At 43.1% G+C, this 24,952-nt stretch overlaps 1 protein-coding gene across 1 annotated transcript in view; it reads right to left on the bottom strand.

The window, feature by feature from the left end:
- The window catches only part of CDH2 (cadherin 2), a 153,413-nt gene that overhangs the window by 5,636 nt on the left and 122,825 nt on the right, over nucleotides 1-24,952 (bottom strand). Inside the window, exons 7-15 of the mRNA XM_056854997.1 lie at nucleotides 23,497-23,669; nucleotides 21,131-21,268; nucleotides 20,488-20,673; nucleotides 16,613-16,869; nucleotides 14,907-15,049; nucleotides 12,909-13,142; nucleotides 12,300-12,533; nucleotides 10,432-10,571; nucleotides 418-582 (exon numbers count right to left, since the gene is read on the bottom strand). Of these exons, the coding sequence (XP_056710975.1) occupies nucleotides 418-582; nucleotides 10,432-10,571; nucleotides 12,300-12,533; nucleotides 12,909-13,142; nucleotides 14,907-15,049; nucleotides 16,613-16,869; nucleotides 20,488-20,673; nucleotides 21,131-21,268; nucleotides 23,497-23,669 (1,670 nt within the window). The remainder of the gene's footprint in view (nucleotides 1-417; nucleotides 583-10,431; nucleotides 10,572-12,299; nucleotides 12,534-12,908; nucleotides 13,143-14,906; nucleotides 15,050-16,612; nucleotides 16,870-20,487; nucleotides 20,674-21,130; nucleotides 21,269-23,496; nucleotides 23,670-24,952) is intronic.

Here is a 24,952-nt window from a genome sequence, read left to right as displayed (position 1 = left end):
TTGGGATTCAAAGGATGATTTATGAAGAAAATCTAGATGAACTTGCTCTATTATGAACAGGAATTAATACATTAATTTAGGCTAAACTATCACTTTGTTAGCCTACTTATGTGGAGCCCAGTGTTTAATCCCTTTTGGAGATATTGTGGTTAAGAATGATAACCTATTATAGATGTAATTAATACCAGTGCACAAAAGTTAATTGATGCATTTTCCTTTTTTCTGTCTGAATGATTTAATTATATTTTCCTGTGCTTAAAAACATTTTCAAGTCTATCAGCCCGGATACTTTTAATTGTATGAGCAACTTTTTAAAGAATTATTATTCGTTGGATGTAACAGCCATTCATTATATGTGCAGATGGTGTGTAATAAGATGCTGAAACAAATCATTTCTTCCTCCTCCTTCTGTTTTACCTCATTAATAAAGTCCCCAATGTCTCCAGGATGAGGTGCCGCTGATCTGACTGGATACTGAGGTTCTGCATGGATAGGCCTTTCATCCAGCCGTCTTATTCCAACAGGTTTGATGGTATCTGGTTCTATAGTGTCAGGTTGCTGGAGCTGGCTCAAGTCATAGTCCTGGAAATTAATACACAATCAAAATGGTTTGGGGTTTTAGCAACAAGGAGGGGTAAATCTCCCATTCCTAAAACAAGACACCTACTGAACAGTGAGAATTACAGTTCGGCTTCAAGAATGTTTCTTGAATTATCGTCACCATTTGTTCTTCCCACACACAAAAAATGCTAGACACTATCATTTTGAGATACAAACAGAGACAGAATTCCACAGATTTGAATAATATCTTCAGAGAGCACATGCTGATTTCATACATCTACTCTATTATGAAAACCATCTAGGATAGCAATATGAACAGCAAGTCTTTCTCGTTTGGCTTAATTCTAAGTATTTTTCTGACTGATCATTAAACACTTATTCTGCAGCTTTAAGCTTGAAGCAAATTTGCTATGTTTGAAGGAGTGAAACGTTTAAAAGTATTTGAATGTTCCTGGACCTAAGGTAACAGTTTTGACTGCAGGCTACCTCACAAGCTGTGTCTGGCAACATCAGACACACGTTGTCAGTTGGGAATGAGTCCAACAACCTTTTGGTGGAAATGTTTTTGCTGGAGAACCACCAGAAAAGTTCTAGAGATGTCAGTGCTGAGTTACTTTCTGTTGACATGGACTTGCTGGTGACCCTGATTGTGATAATTTACCAAGACAATCCTTCATCATGAGTAACATCAAAACAATACAGTTTCTTAAACACCAAAATGATTGTGTCAACTGGTATTACTTCACCTTTAGAAGAAGAAGAGCTGGTTTTTAAACCCTGCTTTTCTCTACCTTTAAGGTGTCTCCAAGTGGCTTACAATCGCCTTCTCCTCCCTGTGAGGTAGATGGGGCTGAGAGAGTTCTGAGAGAACTGTGACTAGCCCAAGGTCACCCAGCAGGTTTCATATGAAGGAGTGCAGAATCAAACCTCTTCTCCAGATTAGAGTCTGCTGCTCTTAACCACTACACCATGCTGCCTCCCATTTATTTGGACAATATCACAGGCCATTGATTATTTAGTTCGGAAAGGCAGCCTCCTCACACTTTCCCCTTCTTGTTTCCTGAACCAGATGTTTGGCTCTTTATACCCCAAAAGGGAGGAGAATGCAGCTCAGCAAGTGTATGTTCGGAATACTAGGAAATACTAGATTGCTGAGTGGTGCTCCAAACACATAGAAAACTAGCATGTCAGAAAAAGGCTAGACTGGAGCACTTCTGCAGTTTTCTGAGGAATTCTTATATTTGGGAAAGCATTCAGTTCTGTGAACAGTTCTATCATTTTATCTGTCTTTGTAAGTTACTCTTAGGAGGACAGGTTAGATGAACAGCTACATTCTCACAACTGGTAGAATTTTAACAGTGTCACATAATCTTTGAATAATGTAATAACAAATACAGAAGCAGAGGAAATACCAAAGGCGCTTCTATGCTTAGCAGCAGGACAAATACCAACTTTTTCAGGGGAATATTAGGACATTAAAACAGAGAAAGATGAGCCCAGCGGCCCTTTCTGCTTGTCTCAGAAGAGGCCAAAGTGATAATGACCATTCACCAGCTGCCAATGGCCCTTGTGGCAGCAGCCCACTGGAAACTTTCCTGGAAAGTTAAAAACATACTCAGACAGGATCTGCCCTTGCTCTTCTGGCTCTATTGACTCATTAGCCCATGCCCTTTTGGAATGCCGCTTTTACGAGGAACTTCGATCGCACTATATTTCCCCCCTTTTAATGTACAAATCCAATGCCTCTGTGACTGACATAATGCCTTTTTTACTAAGCGATAGGGACCCCAAGGCTACATTGTCAGTGGCAAGATTTGTTTCAGTCCTTATATCCCTCCAACACTAGATATATGCTGCTCAAGATCAATTGATCAAGGAGCTTCTAAGGGATAAAAGGTAAAAGGTAAAGGTAAAGGAAAGTTAAAAAGTAAGTCTACACCATAACGTTTGCAGAGGAAAGTGTCTGAGATAGCACTGATTGTGCAGGAAGGAAAGAGTTAACACTTCCCTCAGTGGCTGCTATTTTCAGGGGCAGCCTTAACGATCATGTCTCTTAATGCTGATAGGCACACCTTGGAACAACTCCTCCTGAAATGGTGGTGATGGGGAGATGGGCCCATGTAGGAGATGGAACTTGGTGCATCAGGGCTGGCCTCTGAGTTGCAGAACGATGCAGCCACCGCCCCACAAGCTAAGGCATCCTCCTGGCCCCACGCAGCAGAGAGAGCTGAGGTGAGCCACACAGCTGCTGCCATAACTCAAGGTGCGGTGCAGCCTGGAGGCTGTAGTAGGGGCTGGCTGGGCAAATGAGAGAGAGGCTGGAGCTCCTCCCAGCCTTCATCCATTTCCCTCATCACCTCCCTCCTGGATGTAGCTGAGTGCAAAAATGTCCACTCCACTGAGCCTCCAATGAATGGGTGAGAGGAGGGAGGGGGACTTTGCTACAGCGACTGCTGCCCGGACAGCTGAAGCCAAGAGGCAGTGTCTTGTGCCTGACAGTCGTCAGAGCTCCTTCCCAGCCTCTTATCCGTTGACTGCACCACTGGCCACCCATTCCATCTACTCTAGAAGAGTGGCTGGGGAGGTGTGGTGGCAAAAAACGATGGAGCAGTTGCCAGGGAGGCGGCCCCACCCCAGCACAGGGTATAGAACAGCTGCCCCATTTGCCCTGTGCCTCAGCATACCCCTGGCTATTTGCAGTTTATAATATAGCAGGGGAATAATTAGCAGGCCTCCCACTGTCACATCTAGCTATCTCTAGCTAAGACCTCAAAAGAGAAAAGGCAAGGCTGACCCAACTACAGGGCACCAGGGGTCTTGATGGAACACAAAACCACCACATTTCTTTTGTACAGTGCCTGCTGGCCTTTTTTCAGAACAGATCGCTCGACTGCCAGAACCATTTCAACAAACAGGACATTCTAGACACAATATCATGACAAAACATCTTCCAAAGTACCATTGACAGGATTATACATTATTGTTCAAGACAGAATGCAATCTGCAACAAGTACACAAATGTGTTTGCTTTCTCTTTAGCTTCTCTCTAGCTGAATTCTCACATAACTTACTTATAGTACTGTTTGTATGATGTAATGGTAACTAGAGTTCTAGAGATGGAAAGGGTTTTTTGTCTGGTGTAATGATGTAAATTTAGTGGACACACATTTTCTTATACAGATCTGATAGCCATGTGGGAAATATTTTTGTTTGGTTGAAATATGTATACTCCACCTTTCCCCATGGGTCAAGGTGGCTTACAAATTCAAACATACAACATGCAATAAAACCCCATATAATCCCCTTCCTCCATTAAACTTGCCAGTAGCCTATACCCCATTAAAAGCTCTGGCAAATAAAATGTCCTTGCAGCACCTCCTAAACACATCTACAGATGGCACTCCCATACCTCCTCAGTCAGCCCTTTCCATAGGATAGGAAGTACTATGGAAAAGCATGGGCAAGCTATCTTAAGTGGAAGAACCAAGGACTGCAACTGGCAGCCCAAGGACATGTGGGAGGAGACAGCCCTTTAGATATGTGGGCCCTAGGTTGTGAAGGGCTTCAAAGTCATAGCCAGAACTTTGAACTGAACTCAGAAACAAGCCAGCCACTCTAGCTGTTTCACAACAGGTGAGATGCGTTCCTGCTGTCTAGCGCCTGACAATAATTGGGCCACTGAATTCTGAACAGTCCGACATAGAGCGCATTAAAGTTCGAACTGTGAGGTTACACTAGCGGGGATTAGAGTGGCCAGGTTGGCTGGGTCTAGGAAAGGAGAGAGATGGCAAACCAAATGCAGCTGGCGGAAGGCACCCTTGGCCAGTACAGCCAACCCGTTTTTTGAATAGCTTGGTTGGGTCCATGAGCCTCTCCCCCACTAGCTGAGTCCCTGCTCTGCGAATGCCAACTCCGCTCCATCTACCACAAGTGGATCCAGTCCATCCATGGCATCAACCTTCCCAGTCTGTATTACCCCTATCTTGTCTGGATTCAGCTTCAGCTTGAAACGTCATTATATGTGAAGTGTTGAGGTGTCATGTAAAGCCCCCTGCTCCACTAACCCTCATCCGCCAGAACACACTTGCTCAAAGTTAAACCACTTTCAAAGTGGAAGAACATATTTCTAATGGATTTGCATTCTTTTTTAATGAAGCATTTGCACAAGAATGGAATATTTCTCATTGTGACAGATATGCAGACAACCCATTAAAGGTCACAACAATAATTTTGTTTTAATGGTAATATCTGAATTCCTGATCTAAACCTTTTCAAAACTCACTGGCTTTAAATATGGTCAGGATATATAAACTGTGAGTGTCGATTAATTAGGAAAAGTTAGTTTATTCACATTCAAGAAGGTCTTTTGACTGATCTTATTTAATATAAAGGTTAAACAATAAAAAGAAAATGATGTGATAATCTTACCTATGTCACCTTGCTGCTAGCTGATAAATGAAAATAAAATGAAATGTGACGGAGGGGTCTTATAGTTTGACAAGAGAGATGAAAAGCTATTGTAATATATTCCAGATAAAGGCCAGTAGGATACACACAACTGATCTAATCACGTTTGCTAGATTTAGGGCAATTGTACTGTAAACTGCTTCATGTGTATTTTTTGTAAAGCACGTTTAAGGAATGAGAAAGATGAGCTGAATACACCTTGCCTTCTGTCTAATATGTTTGTCTAGCACTCTTTACTAGTTAAATGATTCAGCATATCCCCCACATAACACAATCACAGCTACCTTTTAATCATAGTGGTGATGGCAAAGGAACATAAAGTGCAATCTACCACATATATACTCTGGTGTCTGTTTCTACTTCACTTTCTCCCCTGATGAACTTCCCCATTATTTACTAAAACTCCTGTGTGTTTAAACGAATCTTACTTCAGCTCAGGTATCTTCTTTAGAGGAAAGACACATGGGCCATCCATTATGGCCAGTTCGAGATGTGAACTGAATTTCTTTATGTACTACATCCTCTCCCCCCAATTTCAGTTTACCTACCGTATATACTCGCGTATAAGCCGAGTTTTTCAGCCCAAAAAAAGGGCTGAAAAAGCCGAACTCGGCTTATACGCGGGTCAATACGGTAGGGGAGGGGGGAGGGGGGAGGAGGGAGAGGAGGGAGGGGGGAACTTACTATTCTCACCGCCGCCGCCGGGCCCGCGAGGGTTCCTCCGGCCGGCAGGGGCCTCTGCAGGGCCGGCAAGGCCGCGCCGCCGGGCTCGCCGGGCCCGTGAGGGTTCCTCTGGCTGGCCACGGCCGGCAGGGGCCTTCTGCAGGGCCGGCAAGGCCGCCCCGCCCCCGCTGCCGGCCCCACGAGGGTTCCTCTGGCCGGCAGGGGCCTCTGCAGGGCCGGCAAGGCCGCCCCGCCGCCGGCCCCGCGAGGGTTCTTCCGGCTGGCAGCGACCTCCTGCAGGGCCGGGAAGGCTGCGCCGCTGCCGCCGCCGCCGCCTCTCCTGGTGAGTAGGGGGTTCAGGGGCTCTTCCCCCTCCCCCCCTTGAATGGCACTGGGGTCGGGGTGGGTTGGGAGGTCCCGGGAGGCCGGTGGGAGGGCGACCTGGGGGGCAAGAGCTGCCCTGCGCTCTAAAATGGCGGCCGCCATTTTAGAGCGCAGCTTTACCAGAAAAGGGAATTTCTTATTGACCCTCGGCTTATACGCGGGTCAATAAGAAATTCCCTTTTCTGGCCTCAAGTTTGGGGGGGTTGGCTTATACTCGGGTCGGCTTATACCCGAGTATATACGGTAGATTAATTGCTAAAATCAGACCAAGAAACTGGAGCATGCAGTTTGTCACAACTTCAGGCACCCTGGGTTCATTTGTACCTTTCTTCTGCCTCTACACTCCCAAGAAAAAGCCTGCTGGATCAAACCAAGGGGTCATGCATTCTGTTTCTAACAGTGATCCACCATATGTACATGGAGAAAATACTGCAAAAAGGCAACCTTACTGTGATCTATGATTGCATTAGGATTTTTTATGTGGTGCTTTACAGATGCGTACATGTGTTCCCGTACTACATGACACTAACACACAAGAACTTGATGCAACTATACATAAGTTTGCTTTTACACCAATGGACACGTGCACATCAGTAACACAGAGACGAAAAAAGACTGAAAGAACCTGAATGCTCCAGTACATTTACAGTGTGTGGAGGTACAAAGACAGAATAATGGAGAATTCCTAATTCATCAACTCTACTTTGGAAACCGGGTATTGGATCCACACTAACCGCGCATTTCTGAGCCGCACTGGTGGCCAGGACGAAAGTCTTCTGGAGGCCGGTGAAGGGTTGCGCCGGCGCCCGGGCAGCGTATCGGCAACTTTTGTGCCCCCAAAGCAGGCATGAAGGCCCAGACGCTGGTCGTGGCAGCGCTGGGACAACGACAGAGCCTTCTGCCGGCATTCGGATGCCAGCAAAGGCCATGGCGGCATCCAGGGAGGCGTCCCTGGGGCGTGACGGCGCTGGCTTGGGGGCGGGGCCGTGGTTAGGCAGCCTCCTAAGCTGTTACATCTCAGGAACGCCCCCTTTTTTAGGCCCTATGAGGGTTGCATGGATTTTTGGCGCTGGGTGGAGGTTTCGGTGGGGATGTCTAGCACCTTTTCCAATACAGCCTGCAGAGGTAAGAGACAACGAGGCCTCTGATGACATCTGTTGATGAGGTACCACCAGGGCTGCTTTCTTCCTACTAGGATTGGAAGCAAAGGGATCTGAGTCAACCCTGCACGAAGATCTGTGCTGCTCAAGAAGAAGAAGAGTTGGTCTTTATATACTGACTTTCTCTACCACTTAAGAGAAACTCAAACCGGATTACAATCACCTTCCCTTCCCCTCCCCACAATAGACACCCTGTGAGGTAGGTGAAGCTGAGAGAGCTCTAAGAGAACTGTGACTAGCCTAAGGTCACCCAGCTGGCTTCATGTGTAGGAGTGGGGAAACAAATTCAGTTCACCAGATTAGCGTCCACCACTCATGTGGAGGAGTGGGGAATCAAACCCGGTTCTCCAGATCAGAGTCCACCACTCCAGCACCTGCTCTGTTGGGTTCCCTCACCTGAGCTTTATATTCCCTCGGATGCTTCCCTTCAGCTTTTAGAGAGCTTGTCAAGACTTCTGCCTCTGAAGTCTATTCAGCAGCCAAATGGACTCTCTGCCAACCAAGGCTTGCTGATATCATTGAGGATCTGCCGAAGGCAAGCAGATCAGGCCTGGCTTCTCAGCTGCAGCCAGGGTTTTGAAAACAGAGCTGAGGCTCTGCACAGCGGAATTCTATAGTCTGGCTGCTTGAAGAATAAGCTCACACTTAGGCTTGTTACTCGGAAAAGAATAGAAGCTCTTTACTGTGAGAGAACTCCATACTAGGCAAAAAAGGCAGAGTAAAAGCTTCAAGTGATCTATCTAAGCTAGGATGGAGAGAGATTGTAGAAAGCATGTCTAGCCCTCACGATGGACAAAGGAATAGAGAGAGAGGAAGAGAGAGAGAGAGAGGGGGGGAAGTGACCTGAAGGAAGGAACCCGAGAGTAGCATTCTGGGTACCAAAGGGACAGCAGCAGGAGTGGACAAAGGAAAAGGTCAGAAAGCACCCCGTCTACCCCTATACTAACTTTCTACTGCCCTCCCCTGTGATTCCAAAGTCTATGCTAGCATTAAGCCCAGTCCACTCCTTCCAACAGGTTTTTCCCCAGACGAAACCTGAATTTTCTTCAGCAGTGGTCTCTATGTGCCTTTTGTGTAAAGTGCTGGCAAATCAGGTTTCCTTCTGCATTATGGCCCTTGCCAAGGCAGACGGCGAAGACTGTGCGTGCTAGTGGATAGAGCTTCCTTTCCACGCTGTTGGCACTCCTTGAATGTAACCTGTTGCACCACACGTGTAAGTATACATACTGAAACAAAATAGGGGCATCTACTCAAGTCAACAGCTAAAAATAAAATAAAAAGACAAAACAAACTATTTAAACCCCAGAATGAAGGGAAGAAACAATGCTTTCTGGTGAGGAAAAGACTCGGCCAAAAAATATGATGAAGGCAGTTAGAAGACAGTTGAGCATAAAGTCCCTAGTCTAGGTAAGACTAAGGAGTGCCTCATTCCTGCCAGAAGTGGTTCCAAGCGGGTGCGTGCTGTGGACTGTGTGCCCAGTCTCATGCACATGGAGGCAAACCAAAACAAAAGCTGTGTGTACTAGTATTAGTTCAATGTATTAGTCCTTCCCACATTTTTATTAACGATAGCCATTTTGAGGTAGTGCTTCCATATTGTTAATTAGATTGTTGCTGTTAATTAGGGTACTTTATCTTAGCCAAGTAGTAGGTCAAGCTGTCTGCATTCAACCATTAAACCACTTTTCACTGAATTTCCTACCCGCTTCAAACTTATTTTATATACCAAAGTAGAAGATACAATGCTGTTAACATCTGCTTTTACGATACTTAAGTGTTTTATAGCACAAAAGTTTCTTTATAGAAACTGTTGCTTTAAGTTAATGCACAGAACAAAATGGAAAACAGATTGGACATGAAAAAACAGTGAATCACTGAACTGGACACAGAGAATTTTTTTTTATCCTGGGACGTAAAGGTAGGCAATTCCCTGAGGGTAGGCTGTCCCCTGCCCCTACCAGGGGCTTGGAACCCCTAAAACAGACCATTAACTTGACCTAAATGGCTGGAGGGTTGAAGACAGACTACTGCATTCATTTGGCATAGGGCCCTGCGAAACATTTCTTAACTAAACTAGCATACCTTTGCAACAGTTTGCCACCCCATTACTTGAAAACCTCAGACATCATTCTTTATCTTTTACACTAATACTTTTCTAAAAGAGCAATATTATCCACCTAATCAGAAAACCTGGTTTTTAGATATCAAAGGCTTTGATAGGATATGGAATCCAGTGCATATGCATCTTTTATTCACTGTCCAGAGCTGGAACACAACCTTTTAAATACAGGACTAGACACTTGTCCTCATTACTTTGATAAAATCATGGCCAGACAACATACATTTAGAAGTCTACAGGCTTTTGTTATTCATAGATGGCAACAGATGCTCGGTGGAAGAGAAGGGGAGACAAGGAAAAGCTTCCTTTCTTCAACTGCTATGACTCATTTGCAGATTCCTAACATGTGCATTATGCTAAGTGCTGGCAGAAGGCTCAATGGAGGAAATGCATTATTATTATTCCTCCTGGTGACCATTTTCCCATGTGGCATTCATGGCTCCATTCCATTGCTGAAAACAAGCACCTTTGCCTGTGATTATGCCAGTGAAGGATAGGAGGTGGAGTGAACTTATTATCCCCATTTAGTACTCCCCAGAGTCCCACAGCAACTTTAATTGTTATTTAATGATTATGCCTGCATCCAAAAGGATCAAATGGTATTTCTGAAGAGGCTGGGGAAAGCCAGCCATGGCAATCAACAGCCCTCTTCTTTTCCTTGCAGATGAAAGGAAACATTGGTCGGTTTTGAGTTGCAGCTTCCCAAACGTATGTAAAAGAAATGGTTATCTGAAGAAGTGAGCTGTGACTCACGAAAGCTCATACCCTGCCAGAAATTTTTGTTGGCCTTTAAGGTGCTACTGGACTCTTGCTCTTTTCATATGTGAAACAAGATGCACAATTTTTATACATGCCAGTGAACTTATTCTGTACTTTGTTTTCAACCCATGGAAGAAAAAAATGTATCATATGCGAAGCAGTTCTGACAGAACCTTTAACAAGGCTGGTAACTAAATCGTGTCATATTTTTACACCTGAAGGTAACACCTCTCGGGGGGGGCGGGGCGGAAGGAATCGCGTCAGGTACTTGCTCAGAGTGTGTTATCAGTCAGTAGGAACGCCAGATGCATTTCTCACCTGATCTTCTTCTCCACCACCTTCTTCGTCATATTTCAAAATATTGTCTCTGACATCATCTTCAGGGTCAATAAGCAACTGTTTGGCCTGACGTTCCTTATCACGGCGTTTCATCCATACTACAAACATCAGAACTAGAACTATATGAGACATGGGGAAGAACGAAGGCAAAGGTTATTAGCTCGTCTTCACATGACTGTTGGTTTTTAAAAGATGCATGAGATCAACACATAAATCCCCTATAGTCCCCTTAGGTGAAGAATTCTGTTGCCTACTTATAAACCACTGTCAACCATACACCATATATTATCATAACTGGCTTTCTGTTAGCTTCTATACTTATTTCAAGGTGCTGCTTATGATCCATAATTCCTAAATAGAGTCCATGATACATTAAGGATGTTTAAGGACTCTATGGGCTTTTCCAGTTATTAACATCTTCTTGATAAGCCCTGCTTAGGATTCCATACCCGCTGAAGACACAGTCTGTGTGGATGGTGAACAAGTCTGCCCTGTTGTTACAGTCATGGAACTTGCTTCCCAGTAATGCCTGCCTGGTGACATTTCTTTATGGTATTTGATATTAACTTAAAAGCACCTTCCTGTTTCTTATAACTTTCAGGAGGGAACGATGGGAAAGCTTAAGTTTGGAGAAGAAACTTACGAAGCTCCTAATGGATTTTGATGCCAATATGCATTTGCTGTTGGTTTACTGTTTTACTGTTGTTTTACTTGTAAAATATAAGGAAGTGTAAGTGGATTCTAGATCACATCAAGCCTGAACTCTCCCTAGAAGTCAAAATGACCAAACTGAGGCTATCATATTTCAGTCATATCTTGAGAAGACATGACTCACAGAAAAAGACAATAATGCTAGGAAAAAGTTAAGAACATAAGAACATAAGAAAGGCCCTGCTGGATCAGACCAAGGCGCATCAAGTCCAGCAGTCTGTTCACACAGTGGCCAACCAGGTGCCTCTAGGAAGCCACTAACAAGACGAATGCAGCAGCACCATCCTGCCTGTGTTCCACCGCACCCAAAATAATAGGCATGCTCCTCTGATACTAGAGAGAATAGGTATGCAGCATGACTAGTATCCATTCTAATTAACAGCCATGAATACCCTTCTCCTCCATGAATATGTCCACTCCCCTCTTAAAGCCCTCCAAGCTGGCAGCCATCACCACATCCTGGGGCAGGGAGTTCCACAATTTAACTAAGTTGAAGGCAGTAGGGAAAGAGGAAGACCTAACATTGAGTGGATTGACTCGATAAAGAAAGCCACAGCCCCTCAGTTTGCAAGACCTGACAAAGGCTGTTAATGATAGGATGTTTTGGGTCACCGTAAGTCAGAAGCTCACTCACCCCCCCTCACATGTCAGAATCTTAAATATCTGATGCTGCAAACATATCGTTCAAATGGCTGTATTTTATTCAAGGCAGTATTAGCTCAAAACCTAATGGCACCTATCACACACACCCTTGTTGTTCACTCTTAATTATCCTTGTGAAGAAAAGTCTATATGTATTTAAAATATAAATAATTCTCTCTCCTTCTCATTGAAGCTCTACAGAAATCATTTATAATGTTTGTGTTGACATTCTTAATGAAGAACCAATAATACATGAAATGGAAAGAGGAAGCCAACGATTAAACCATAAATACGACACGCACGGTTAGATGCCTTGTCACGTCTCTGGATACTCTGTTGCTATTAACAGACAACAAGCAATCTACAGCTGGTGGTCCAACCATGCAAAAAACTACAGCTTACCCTGTGACGACGTAACAGTTAAAAACAAATGCCTCCTGTACAGATTTTGGGAGGTACAACAAACATTATTGGAAAAAGGATGGAAGACTCACTGAGTAAGATGATGATGCAGAGGAGAATGGCAATGATGGCACCCGTGCCCAGTCCTGCACCTACAATTCTGTCTGCGTCCGTACAGTCTCCATTTATGTCACACTGGCAAACCTTCACCTTCAGGATAGAAGTGCTGGACTTGGGAGGATTTCCAGAATCAGTTATTATTATTGGAACGTCGTAGATGCCAGCCTCAAGGAATTTGATCCGTAAAGCCAGTTGGGCACGATCACCTGAACGGGGGGGAGGGTGAAAATGAGTACATTTTACTTGTGTGGGCATAAAGCAATTAATGAGTGTCTGTTCTGGTGGCTCATTCAGAAATGCATCTTGAGTTAAGTGCGACTGCACTTTCATTACAACATGGGATAATTCCCACAGCTTCACACTAAGTTATAACTGCAGAAAGATATGCATGATGCTGAACCACGCTCACCCCAACCCCATCTCACATGTCAGAATCTTGAATATCTGATGCTGCAAACATATCGTTCAAATGGCTGTATTTTATTCAAGGCAGTATTCGCTCAAAACATTATAGGGAATTAGCTAATGGACAGTCATCCCACCCCAAGAATGTGTCCTTTTGGAAAAGAATTGTGTATTACCGCTAATACGAATAATGGTCCAGTTTTTCCTAACACTGGGAGGATTAATTGGCAGTTCAAAGGCAAAAGGTCCAGCATTTGGATCAATGTCATCATCTATCGCTGTGATGTTTGTTGCATTGGGCTGCAGAGTCTCACAAGTCGTAGCTTCTTGAGGATCCACTCGGGGAGCATTATCATTGATGTCGAGCAGGATTATCTGAAGCGTACCAGACCCACTCATTGGAGGGATTCCTGAAAGAACAAAAGAAAGTAACATAAGCCTGTTTCTCGTTAAGTATTCTCTTCTTTTTAATTCATGCACAAACACATTAATTTACTAGGTAACATGAACTTGTGCGGAGGTGTAAAGTGCCGTCAAGTCGTACTTGACTTATGGTGACCCCCTATGGGGTATTCAAGGCAAGAGACTAACAGATGGTTTGCCATTGCCTTCCTCTGCATACAATCCTGGTATTCCTTGGGGGTCTCCCATCCAAATATTAACTAGGGCTGACCCTGCTTAGCTTCCGAGTTCAGAAACATGAACTTAACAGTATTTATTTACTTCATTTATATTCCACCGTTCTCCTCAATGAGGAACCAAAGCAGCTTACGCAGTTGCCCTCTCATTCATTGTATCCTCACAACAACCCTTTGAGATAGGTTAGAGTATGTGACTGGCCTAAGGTTAAGCCAGCCAGTTTCCATGATACAGTGGGGATCTTACATTATGTGTGGGAAGTAGTTTAAAATACCTCTAGTACCTCATAGTTTCCAATACCTCTAGTATCTTGGTTATAAGTACCTAATACCCCTTTTCCCAACTGCAATCCCAAATGTGTCAACTCAGAAGTAAATCCCATGGAGCTCAATTGAGGTTACTCCTTAGTAAGTATGTTCAAGACTACAGGCACAGTTTGCCTTCTACATTTGAAAAGAAAAAAAGAAAAGAAAGAAAGGACATTTGAAAGGATAATTTATATACTGAAACAGCTTTACATTACATATTTGTACCGGCTGCCCATCAGAGTGATGGCGTAAAAAACAATTTTGAAGGACAAGCAGGTATTTCCTACTTTTCTCCAACAGATTCCTAGGTACCCCAAAAATCTACTACCAAGGGTTCGGGAACTTTTATAAACAGCACCATAGCAGAACTGCTGTGGGCAGAATAGTAACAAATATTTATACACAGAATTATGCATATTAAAACCACTTTTTGCCCAGATGCTTTAAGCCATTATTTCTCCAATACATGCAGGGGGAGAGAAACATGTATGCTCCCCTGAGCTGCTGGGGCGTGAGAATAAAAATGTACTAAATAAATCTTGATCCCACCCCCAGAGTTCTGCAAGTTTGGCTACTGAATGTGATGCCGTTGCTCTGAAAGCCTTACTGTCCTTTTTTTGTCCTAGTTAAGAGCACTTGCAGGTGATTTCTATTGCATTCCTTGACCTTCCTTCACAAGAGAATGGCTTGTGGCTATTAGGTGCTTCCAGCACCTCCAGACTCCCTTGAGGCCAAATTAACTAGCACATGTTTTCATAGGATGTGGCATCTTAGAAGAGTGTAAAGACGTAACGGAAGCTTGAGATTTCTGTATCTCAAATACAGGATTCAAAGGCCCTCCATGTTGCAGTGCAAACCCAATAAAAGCAAATGCGTGACACAGCAACTGTCGACAAAGGTGGCAGGCAGACTGCCCCTGGGTAGGCAGAAGTACAGGTTGGGTACAAAGGTCCAGTGCATTACAGGAAGCACAGAGGGCCTAGACCTCTTTATTGCAAGAATGCTTGAGAGGAGGCTGAGGGGTGAACTAGGCTGTTCCTTAATACAACCACAGAAACAGCAGGTAATAACTGCAAATTCTGTAAGATCACTGCATTAGTTTAGCACATACAGAATCCGTTGATGCTGTACTTCACTGTCATGTTAACAGCACCTGTGGTCCTTTTATGTGATCCCTTTATGAAATGCATGGCATTCAAATATTCATCCCTTTCACAAGGTACATACCATTGTCTGAAGCAAGGAATGTAGCATTGTACATGTTATTTTTGACATGTGGAGACTCCCTGTCAAGAACACCAGTTGTGGTGATTTGACCGGTATTGGGATCAATCCTCAGCCAGTTTGCGGGGTCTGACAGTTTTGAGTACCTGCAAGTGAATGTAAAACATCGCATTTTATTTCCAATGTGTTTTGTAAAACAGAGCAAAAGAAACCAAAACCAAAATGTCTGTTCTTGTCCTGTGATGTATATAGTTACAAGCTTTTACAAAGGGTTCCGCTGTTGGAAATGTGCCTTTTTTGGGTTTGCCTGGGCACCTGTGCTGTGAGGACACTAGAATGATGAAAAGACTTGCCATGTAAGCATCATGTAACTATTGTACATAAATGTTACATCACTGGCTGAAAAGTTAGTCCCATGAATACAGACATATATAATCTGTTCACCACCTGAATACACTTCATTGGGTTCAAAATGTTTCATAGAAATGCTATCCAACTGTGGTTCAGCTAAGGGTGAATATGCCCTCAAATGAGCCTCAGAGTATAGCTAACTCTGCACACTCTTGCGCAGAGAGATACACTCAACTCAGATTGAACCTAACTGAAAGCCAGAAATAAGAGCATTCCCGGGAAGTAGAAGTGAATTTAGAATCTGGGGTGAGGGAAGTACAGGGATCTAAGAGAAAAAAGGACTAACTGAAGGGTTGGGAGTGGGTCAAGGAATAGCTAGCTCATGACGGCAGGGCTGGTGCGTTCACAAAACCATACCCTTATTCAATAATAATAAACCTGGAATAAATTGAAGTAACTTTTCCCCAAATTTCTCAACACAGCCTCACACTGCTGGTTGTATTGTTTTGTATTTACATAATACAAATTAGCTGACCTTTAACATATTCACAGCATTCTTCCTTGTGATCACAGTAACTGTGCAAAATGTGTTCAAATTTTCCCAGCTTTTTCAAAGAAAATACACATTCACACTCCTACCCAAATCAAGTAATACACATTAGTGTAACTGATGCCTGATCTTTTTCAGCAACAATGGGCGAAAACGCATGGTTGCTTTATCCTCCTTTAATCCCTGTTTTAGTCAGGATCGAACGCACATTAGGCGAAACGCATGCGTTCGTTCCTGGCTGAATCCTGGCTGAAACAGGGATTAAAGGAGGATAAAGCGACCATGCGTTTTCGCCCAATATCTCACATTACTGGGCTTAATAAAACCTCAGCACCACCTATGTACTGCCCAACTACTGGCTTTGCAGAAGAATGGAAGGGTAACCACGCAAAGGACAAAGTGACCACCAGAGGGCAGTAGTCCCTTTACCCCGCCCCCTTTCTATTAATCGTAAATTTTCAGCAGCACCAAGTAAGCTTTTGTAATGGAAGACCGGTGGTGTTGTGTATTTGGCCCCAAATTCCAATTTGCCAGCATTAAGGTATTCAAGCATCATTTAAAGCAGAAGGCAGGATGGGTCACCTGTTGAACGTCAATCAGTATTGAGGCTTGCTGTGCTACAAAGATCTACAAAAAGTCACAGAGACCTCTACGGTCTACCCAAGAATTAAGCAGCTGAAGAGGTATGTAGAAATTAATTGACCTACCTGCTGTGGTAAATGGTTTTTAAGATTCTGCTAGGTTACAAGGGTTCTGGACTATAGAAGGTTCCTATGTACAGGCAACCAGGGGGATAGGTCTGCCGTACCTTAGAGCGGTCTGCTGCATGTAACGATCTGGGTCCTGAGCAGTGAAAGTTGTTAAGACGGTACCAGCAGGCAGCCCTTCCTCCTTACGCTCAATCTTTGGGTCTGGGACAAAATACGGACTCTCATTCACATCAATGACAGAAATTGATACAGTTGCTGTTGACTGAGGAGGATGCTGAATTCCTTTTGCCAAAGACGCTTGGTTTTCTGCAGCTACTGTGAGTACAAACATCCTATTGCTCTCAAAGTCGATAGGCTGGCAAAAACAACATGAGAAAGACGTCAGCGCTAGGAGCGTTCATGGACTCCAGACTGTTGCAACAGTTTTAACAGGCAACCTGTTGGCATACCAGAGATATGCAGACGGATCCATTTATTTCTAGTGTAAGAGGAAAACAAAATACACTTTTCCCCCCTAAGTGTCTTGACGATGCTATGTGCAGTAGGCATAAGCTTACCCCCAAATAGCTTTTGCACTGTGCCCTATTTGGAGCTATTACTTCCCTGGAAGTCTCATTTGCACTTATCTAGGAGGGGCTTGTTCACACTGAACCTGAGCAGTAAATTCTCCACTCTGCCCTACTGGCTTTCAGGATTCTTGCAACAAGCTGGCTTCTACCTGGGAGGATGCAAATTAACTACTGACTTGCTGTGAAAATCTGTGCTCGTACCTCAGCTAAACAACGAACCAGAGCTTACTCTGTGCACCATGGCTAGATTCTGAATCTCTGTGGCAGGAGACAACTTAGTGAAGCAAAATAAACGTTCAAGCTTATCCTGTTAAAAAAAGTGAGAGGGTTCACCTTACAGTATTCACTCGTATATTCACATTAAGAAGGAGTAGTTCAAAAGTAAAAAGTGGACAGAGGAACAGAGAAGCCACAACGTGCTTTTTGTGGTGCAAATATGGATTGTCGACCTTCTGATGCTTCACGTTGACTTGGGGATCTAGTTTGAAGGCAGACGAAGTGTCTGCACAATAGTTCCCCAAGGAGCATATAGGTGTACAAAAATGTTCAAGGGAGAAAGGATATCTGTTTCTTTGCACCAGGCACCTTCCTGTGTCCTTAGCTCTAATCTCTACCTGAAAGCATAGGATGCTGCTACCTGGACAGCCTCTCGGAGGTAAACTGTTGCTTAATTGTGTAAAGATTAAGAATACTACCATAAGAATCCCAGGTGCCTTTTTGTTTACACATTTCTGAGCACATAAGGACAACTTCTACTATTCCATTTATATGGTAAAGCTTCGTTATTTGGCACTCATGTGGAGTGGGGGTTGATGGTTAATCAAACATGCCAGATATCCACGTTTATTGCTATCCCCATGCCCTACCCAGAAAAACCCACTGTGACCAAACCCCACCCCACTGAAACATTAGGGTGACACTTTCCTAGCCTGGCAGAACCCTTCCCCTTAGCCCTGGAGTTGTCCTATGTAGCCGCAGAGCCAGCAGGCTAAGAGAGGAGACACCTGAGGGTGTCATCAGTTGACAGCACTGGCCATCAGAAGCCCAGCAAAACCTGGAGGCATCACACTGGCTGGCTGGAGAGGTGGGAGTGGGTGCGCAACTGAAGATACAGGTGCATGGTGGGTGAGGAGGAGAAATTTGCCCTAAGGGCAATGGCAGTTAAATGTCAGTTCTAGACAATCAAGTGCTGGATATCAAAACTTTTACTGTTCCATGACCAGATGGAGATGATAAAAATGCTGCAAAGATCTGGGTATACTCTGATTATATTGCTAAAATCAAATGGCTTTTCATGAAGATGGGTGAAGGATTGCTTACCAAATACAATACAACTCCTTCAAGAGTCATTAAACTGGATTAGAGCTAATAAGGGCTTAGTGTTTCTCTGGGGAGTTTCCACCACATTTAATTTATTTACCTAGTTTTACCTTTTCCCTTATGTTCTGACAGGTTTAAAATAAAGAATTTAATTTGGAACAAACTGAGCTACTTCAAGAAGATTATACTCTGGAGGCCTTCATTTGCTTCTCTTTATAGAGATTTGGTTTAATTTCAGTATCTCTGTTTTGTTTTCCATTTCAGAGCTTTCCAGTTTGTGGAATAGATCATTTGTGCATGAACACAAAACACATAATCATGTGTTTCTTACTAGCAGATCCTACTACAATTGGTACCCTTGAAAAAGTGCAGCTATGGAGACTTAAAACATGTAAATCAGCTTTTGTGTTTTTTCTCTTGCACGATAATTCACATTCCACGGAAGTCAAAACTTCCCTTGAACAGGACAGCCTTTCAGTGGGGCAACTCAAATGTACCAAGAGTATTATAATATCCATGTTCATCTAATTTTCTGTGATTTCCCAAGCTAGACTGTGGCCCTCCCTTGGATCAATGATGGACTTCATGTTGCACTGTTCTTTTGGATGATTGGCAATAATAATGTCAGTCACATTCATATGTACATGGATTGCATCAGCAAGAAATACATATCATCAAAAAGGCAGCTGTGATACTGTGTTTTGGCTAGGGATTTCTATCCTTTGATTCTGTATCCAGCAAATAACTGGCTACATTCCAGGTGATTAGGTTATCAGGCCAGAAAAGATCAGAAAACATCTACTCCACCTGTCTATCCTAAATCTTTTTCCTGCTCACACACAAATCACTTACAAAGTAATCCTTATAATCCAAAATATAGCCAACTACTAGAAGCAAGAGCAAATAACATACAATACTGTTAAGCCATCCTGAAAGCAAGTGACCCTCTTCCCAAGATCACTAACCAATCAGGTCTGGTACTAGTCCAACAGTATCATATAAGTCATACAGTGACATCAGTAAAATCAGAAGGGTGTTACTCTATTCAGGGATGCACAGCAAGACTTCTGTAATGCAGGAACTAACACCTTGTTGAACAGAGATGCAAAGTAGGCAACAAAATATGTTTTATTGGCTCTTGGTTGTATATAATGCGTCTTTATAAACAGTCTAGCCTGGGCCTCAGAATGTATATTTTAGAACTGCACATAGGGAAGGTTTCCAAAAGATGAATGTTAACCTTCTAAAAGACGTGGGAAAGAAAGAAAGAAAGAAAGAAAGAAAGAAAGAAAGAAAGAAAGAAAGAAAGAAAGAAAGAAAGAAAGAAAGAAAGAGCGAGAGAGATTCTCAATATGGCCAAATCTGTGGATATTTAATACCGGAAATTGGAGCCATGAACACAGATCTTTTTCCAAACAGAGAAAACGCCAGTCTTGCAGAGAAATCAGAAATCTAATCTAATCTAATAAAATAAAATACGGGGTGGGGGGAGTATTAAAACCCCCTCAAAACAATAGAAGGAGCACCTGTAGCTTTAAAACACGGATGCCCTTGGTGGCTATTGCTAGGCATTCACAACCATATTGACAGCCTCTAAGCCTTGATGGCAGAGGGGGCAGCACCCTTTCCAGGGCTGTTTTGGTCTTTGAGGGAGGACTCAAGGGGCTAGGTCTGTCAGCAACCACCAACCAACTTGCTACCACCCAGGCTTTCTATCTCACAGGGCTGTTGTGAGGATAAAATGGAGACGAGAATGATGGAAGCTGCTTTGGTTCTCATTAGGGAGAAAGGTGGAGAATGAACGAAGTAAATCAATAATAGATAGAGCTGAAGTATGGGGGGCAGATAGAAGGTAGGTAGGTTGGTGTGTAGGAATGGGAGAAGGAAGCATGGAAAGGGCAGAGAATATGAGGGCTGCCAGGCAGACAGAAAGAGGATATACTGTGGAGAAGCAGATACAGGGGAAATGAAGTAACCACCCCGCAAGCCCTTTGTGTATGTGTATGTGTGTGTATCTATTTTGATATACTCAATGGTCAACCATTTGTTTGCCTCTGCATAATTTTGTGAGTTGTATCACTTACCTTTACAACAGTTACCAAACCATCATTACTGTTTGGATCAGTAAGGATGGCAAACCTGCCCGAGGGATCTCCACTAGTCATCCGGTATATCGCATTCCAGGCAGGAGTGTGCGGCTGATCCTTATCAGTTACAGTTAGATTAGCAACTGTAACATCCACTCTGTTTTCAGGGACTTCACCATAGAACTGCAATCCAAAATTACACCATATTACACACAAGCCAGCAAGCGCGGCAGCAGCATACTATCATCACGAGATTACCACAGAGGAGCCCTAATGGCCAGCTTAATTCACAGTGACCCAAATAATAAATAATAATGTTTTGTGGCCAGTAGTACTTTGGTACAGGGAAACAACCTGGCAGTTTGCCACTACCACATAGCAACGTGCGCTTTCAAGCTTAAAAGTTCCTCTCAAGCTATTCTGAGAAATCATTTGATTTTCTTCTTCAGCTAGAATACTGGAGTTAGAGCTAATTTCAGAGTGCTTTGAGGGGCAAATAAGGTTTCAGTCAAAGCAGTGCAATCTCCTAGAACATCTAATAAAGTCTGAAACATGTTCAATCTATTTAGTCTAATCAGCAAAATCTTTTTTTAAGTAAAGGCCATTCACAAACCATCCTCTTTCTTTCCCGCAGACTTACAATCATGGCAGTGAACTCTGGAGGATTGTCATTGACATCTGTCACTGTAATGACAGCAGTTGCTGTGTTTGAAAGACCATATGTTGGATTTCCTTCCATGTCTGTAGCTTGAATTATTAATGTATACTGTTGTACTTTCTAAAAAACACAAAATGACACCACCAGCAGTTACAAACAGAGCCAACACCCCAACAGGACAGCAGGTGTTCAATAAAGATGTGCTTTGCTATGCAATGAGCTTATCACGCTGCTCATTCTAGTTAACGTCACTCGATCTGGGAAGTGCTAGGTTTACGACAACAGGTTTTTTTTAAAAAAATCTAACTGCATTAAATTCCTTGAAGGTTTGGCTTTGAATGGCTTACAACAGTACATGCAACACCATTCCCTTGAACAGCAAACAAATACCATTTTGTTGGTGTAAGGAACAAAGTTTTTTTTTTGTTTAACAGTCTCACATTAAAAACAAACAAACCAGAAATGTTGTGCAGCAGTTCAAACTGAATCAGGGATGAGTGCTAAGAAAAGGCTCATGAGAGAAGAGTAGGGAGGGCACATTCTTGGTCAAATGATTCAAATTGTCAGGGCTTTGTTGTGGGGAAGCTTAAGGGTAACAACCTAGTGGCAACTTTTCAGTATCACTATGGAAACTGGTGCGAGCAGGGCTAACGGGAACAAGTAACCATTACTGGAACAGAAACCAAAACCTTAATTATTTCCGTAAATGTTAAACAATGCAAACGAGATAATTCTCCCTCCCCAACAGCACTGCCAACGTCAGTTGCTGTTTCTTTTGTTCAAAGCAGCCCTTGGTACTTCGGAATGCATATTCCTAAATCCCTGTTGAAACTGAGCCAGAAGCTCACGCTCTTCTTTAGAAAGAAATGCTCTCATTTTAGGGATTTCAGGGATGTTTCCTTAACGGTAGAAAAATCAGTTTTAAACAGCTTTTGCTAGAGACACCTTGACAATTTGTGGCTTTATCCAGATTGTATGCTGTCAAGTGTAAACACGTATTACTTTCCTGTCTCCTTATTACTCAGAATTGAGCAATTTAATACTTCTTAGATTGGTGGGATTATATTCTTATACAAAATTCACTTCAGCCTCCATGCAGAAAACTGGTAAAGATAAGCACTTTGTTAGCATTCTGAAATATTACTGCCTTGAGTGTTTTACTGCTGGAGGGTTTGTGTATGTGTATGAAAAAAGAATGTATTCAGAAGAAGAAAAACCTTTCCTTGAGTTACCTCCCCCCCCCCAACAAAACAATTTCTCATTTGAATCATGTTCTCAATATGTTATGTGTCAAATGTGGTAAAAGACAACAATTGCTTTTCTACAAAAAGGTGCTTAATGAGTGAACAGACTGAAAAGACTAAACGAATCAAGCCACAGCCCAAGGGGAAGACAAAACCCTCAGAGGATCACTGCTAAACTGATCTGAGAGAATATTTCTTCCTCACTCACTCCAAAGGTGGCAATTTGCCAGATACTAAGAATGAGGAAAACCTTTCTGGCAAGAAATCCCTCGTGACATCTTAGGGGTGCATCTCCATCCTATTCTGAGTCCTCAGTACCTTAGGTGTAGTATAGGGACTCAAAAATTATTTACAGGAGTGGGATTTCGCTGGGAAAGAAAATTTCAGGTTATTGCTACACTGTGATACCAGTTTTTGACTGATTTTTACTTGCTTTCCTTTCCTCCTGCTCTTTCCACTAGACCCAGTCCTGCTCTCAACCCAAACTGTGTGAGATATGCAGTATTACAAGTCAGCAGTATCTCAGACAATATGTATATATAATCTCCAACCTGTCAGAGACAGTGTAAAAACACAACATGATCACTGTTCTTTCAACACCTAGTTCGGTTAACAATTTATACAGCACACTGGGGCAATTTGGGATTGATGCTGGCTTTGTTAATATTCTTTCTCAAGCCACATCTCACAAAGAAAAATTGAGGGCTGCACATTCCACAAACGAATTAAACGAGAACCATTTTTTTTTATTATTCTTCCATGAATAAAATTAAGAAGTGAGCAAACAAACGGATCAAGTACATTTAGTAATAATAAACTGCTTTCAGATTTAATAACCTGAAATGAGGTTAATCAAATGTGAAAGAAAATTAGTAATCTATCATTTCTCCAGAAGCTCTCGGCAAGGTCACATAAAAGGGAACACAGCAAGGCTCTGAGCTGAAAATGACTCTGGAACACCCGAGCGGTCTTAACTCTGGCATGCTACGCAGGGGTACCAACTTTACTGCCATCGCCTGCTAAAGTGTCCATAAGGATATGTCATATTGTTAGCCGGGTATATGAGGCCCATATGTAAAGCTTTGCAACGCAAGGCCGCCTCACCTCTCTGTCGAGCCCAGCAGCAACTGTAATAATGTCACCCGTTTCGTTGTTGATTGTAAACATATTTGGAGAGGGAGTGCTTGGGGCCTGTGACAAGATTCTGTATCTCAGCATCCCATTCAGTACATTTGGGTCATCAGCATCAATAGCAGTCACAGTCATCACATAGGTTCCTAAAGGACAAAACAAAACGGTCTTCAGGGTTAAACAAACAGTTGGCTTAGTTAACACAAGGTCACACAGTAGCACTAAACATTTAACTTCCTCTGATTAAGCACTTCACATTTCTTCACTTGTCCTTAAAACGCACGTGTAATTCCCAAGGCTCACAACTAATGAGATGGGGCCTCAGAAGATAAAAACAAATGTGTTTATAAAATACCCAAACTCGCTTGTTGGTTAAAAATTCTCCCGGCAATGTTGCTGTTAAATTTCACAACACTTTTAATGAATGTATAAACTCTCACATTTAGATAACTGAATCCCTGACTCAGCTCAGATGAATGTCACTGTGCATGAGCAAATTATAATTTCCAGGGTGAGGGGGTACGTGTTGATTTTGTGGAAAAAATAACGCTTCCCAGTTCAACAGAAGCTAGCACAAATAAAATTTTGAGTTTCTGTATGATTCCCTTTACAAAGAGGGTAAAAGTTATTAGGAAGTGCAGAAGGGCCCGTGCCGGCACCCATTCACTTGCATTGGCACCCAGGCCAATTGCGCCGCCGTGATTGGCACAGATGCCAGCCTCCCAGTGCTGCCACAGCAGCATGGCCCCGGGATGCTGGCTTGGCCTCCTGCCGGAGTCCTGACGGCGCACATCCATGCGACATTGTCCTGGGGGGCGTTCCAGGGGTGGAGCCGCCTTTAGGCAGCTTCCTAACCCCCTTTCAGGCCGGGAACGCCCCCTTTGCCCTTACTTGCATTTACGCCACCTTTTTGGAGCGGTTCCACGAGGCTTGCAAGTAAGGGCAGCTTTCTGCCTTCGGGGGGCTGAATCCTCCTTTGGAGGTGGCGCCGCTGCGCTGCCTCCAACCACCTTTCAGGAATGGGCTGCCCTACACTAATGACAGCTATTGGAATTTGATAGTGGTACATTCTTTTTTTCAAGAGACTGAAAGGCCATATCACAAGGTTGCAGTGGGAAATTAAGAGAGGAAATAGCTTCATTTTGTACATGTAGAGACATATTTGAAAGGCCAAAGATGACTAGAAAGGAAACCTATCAGGCTAATACACATTCTACCCAAGAAGATTTAAAATTTTAAAGAAAACTTTTTGGCTCTGATTTGGTGTGTGTGTGTGTGTGTGTATATCCCCAAACAGTTTTGTTTAAATCAAGATTATTTTTGATGATAATGCATAAAAACTATAGGTGTACATTTAAAAGCTTTTTTAAAATGTTGAACACATTTAAATATGCTTGAGTATGCAGAAGTTTCAAGATTTCATGAAATT

The sequence above is a fragment of the Euleptes europaea genome, chromosome 8 (genome assembly GCF_029931775.1).
Source record: "Euleptes europaea isolate rEulEur1 chromosome 8, rEulEur1.hap1, whole genome shotgun sequence".
Classification (NCBI taxonomy): Eukaryota; Metazoa; Chordata; class Lepidosauria; order Squamata; family Sphaerodactylidae; genus Euleptes; species Euleptes europaea.
The sequence above is the reverse complement of the archived record's forward strand: the minus strand, read 5'-3'. Positions and strand labels throughout refer to the sequence as shown.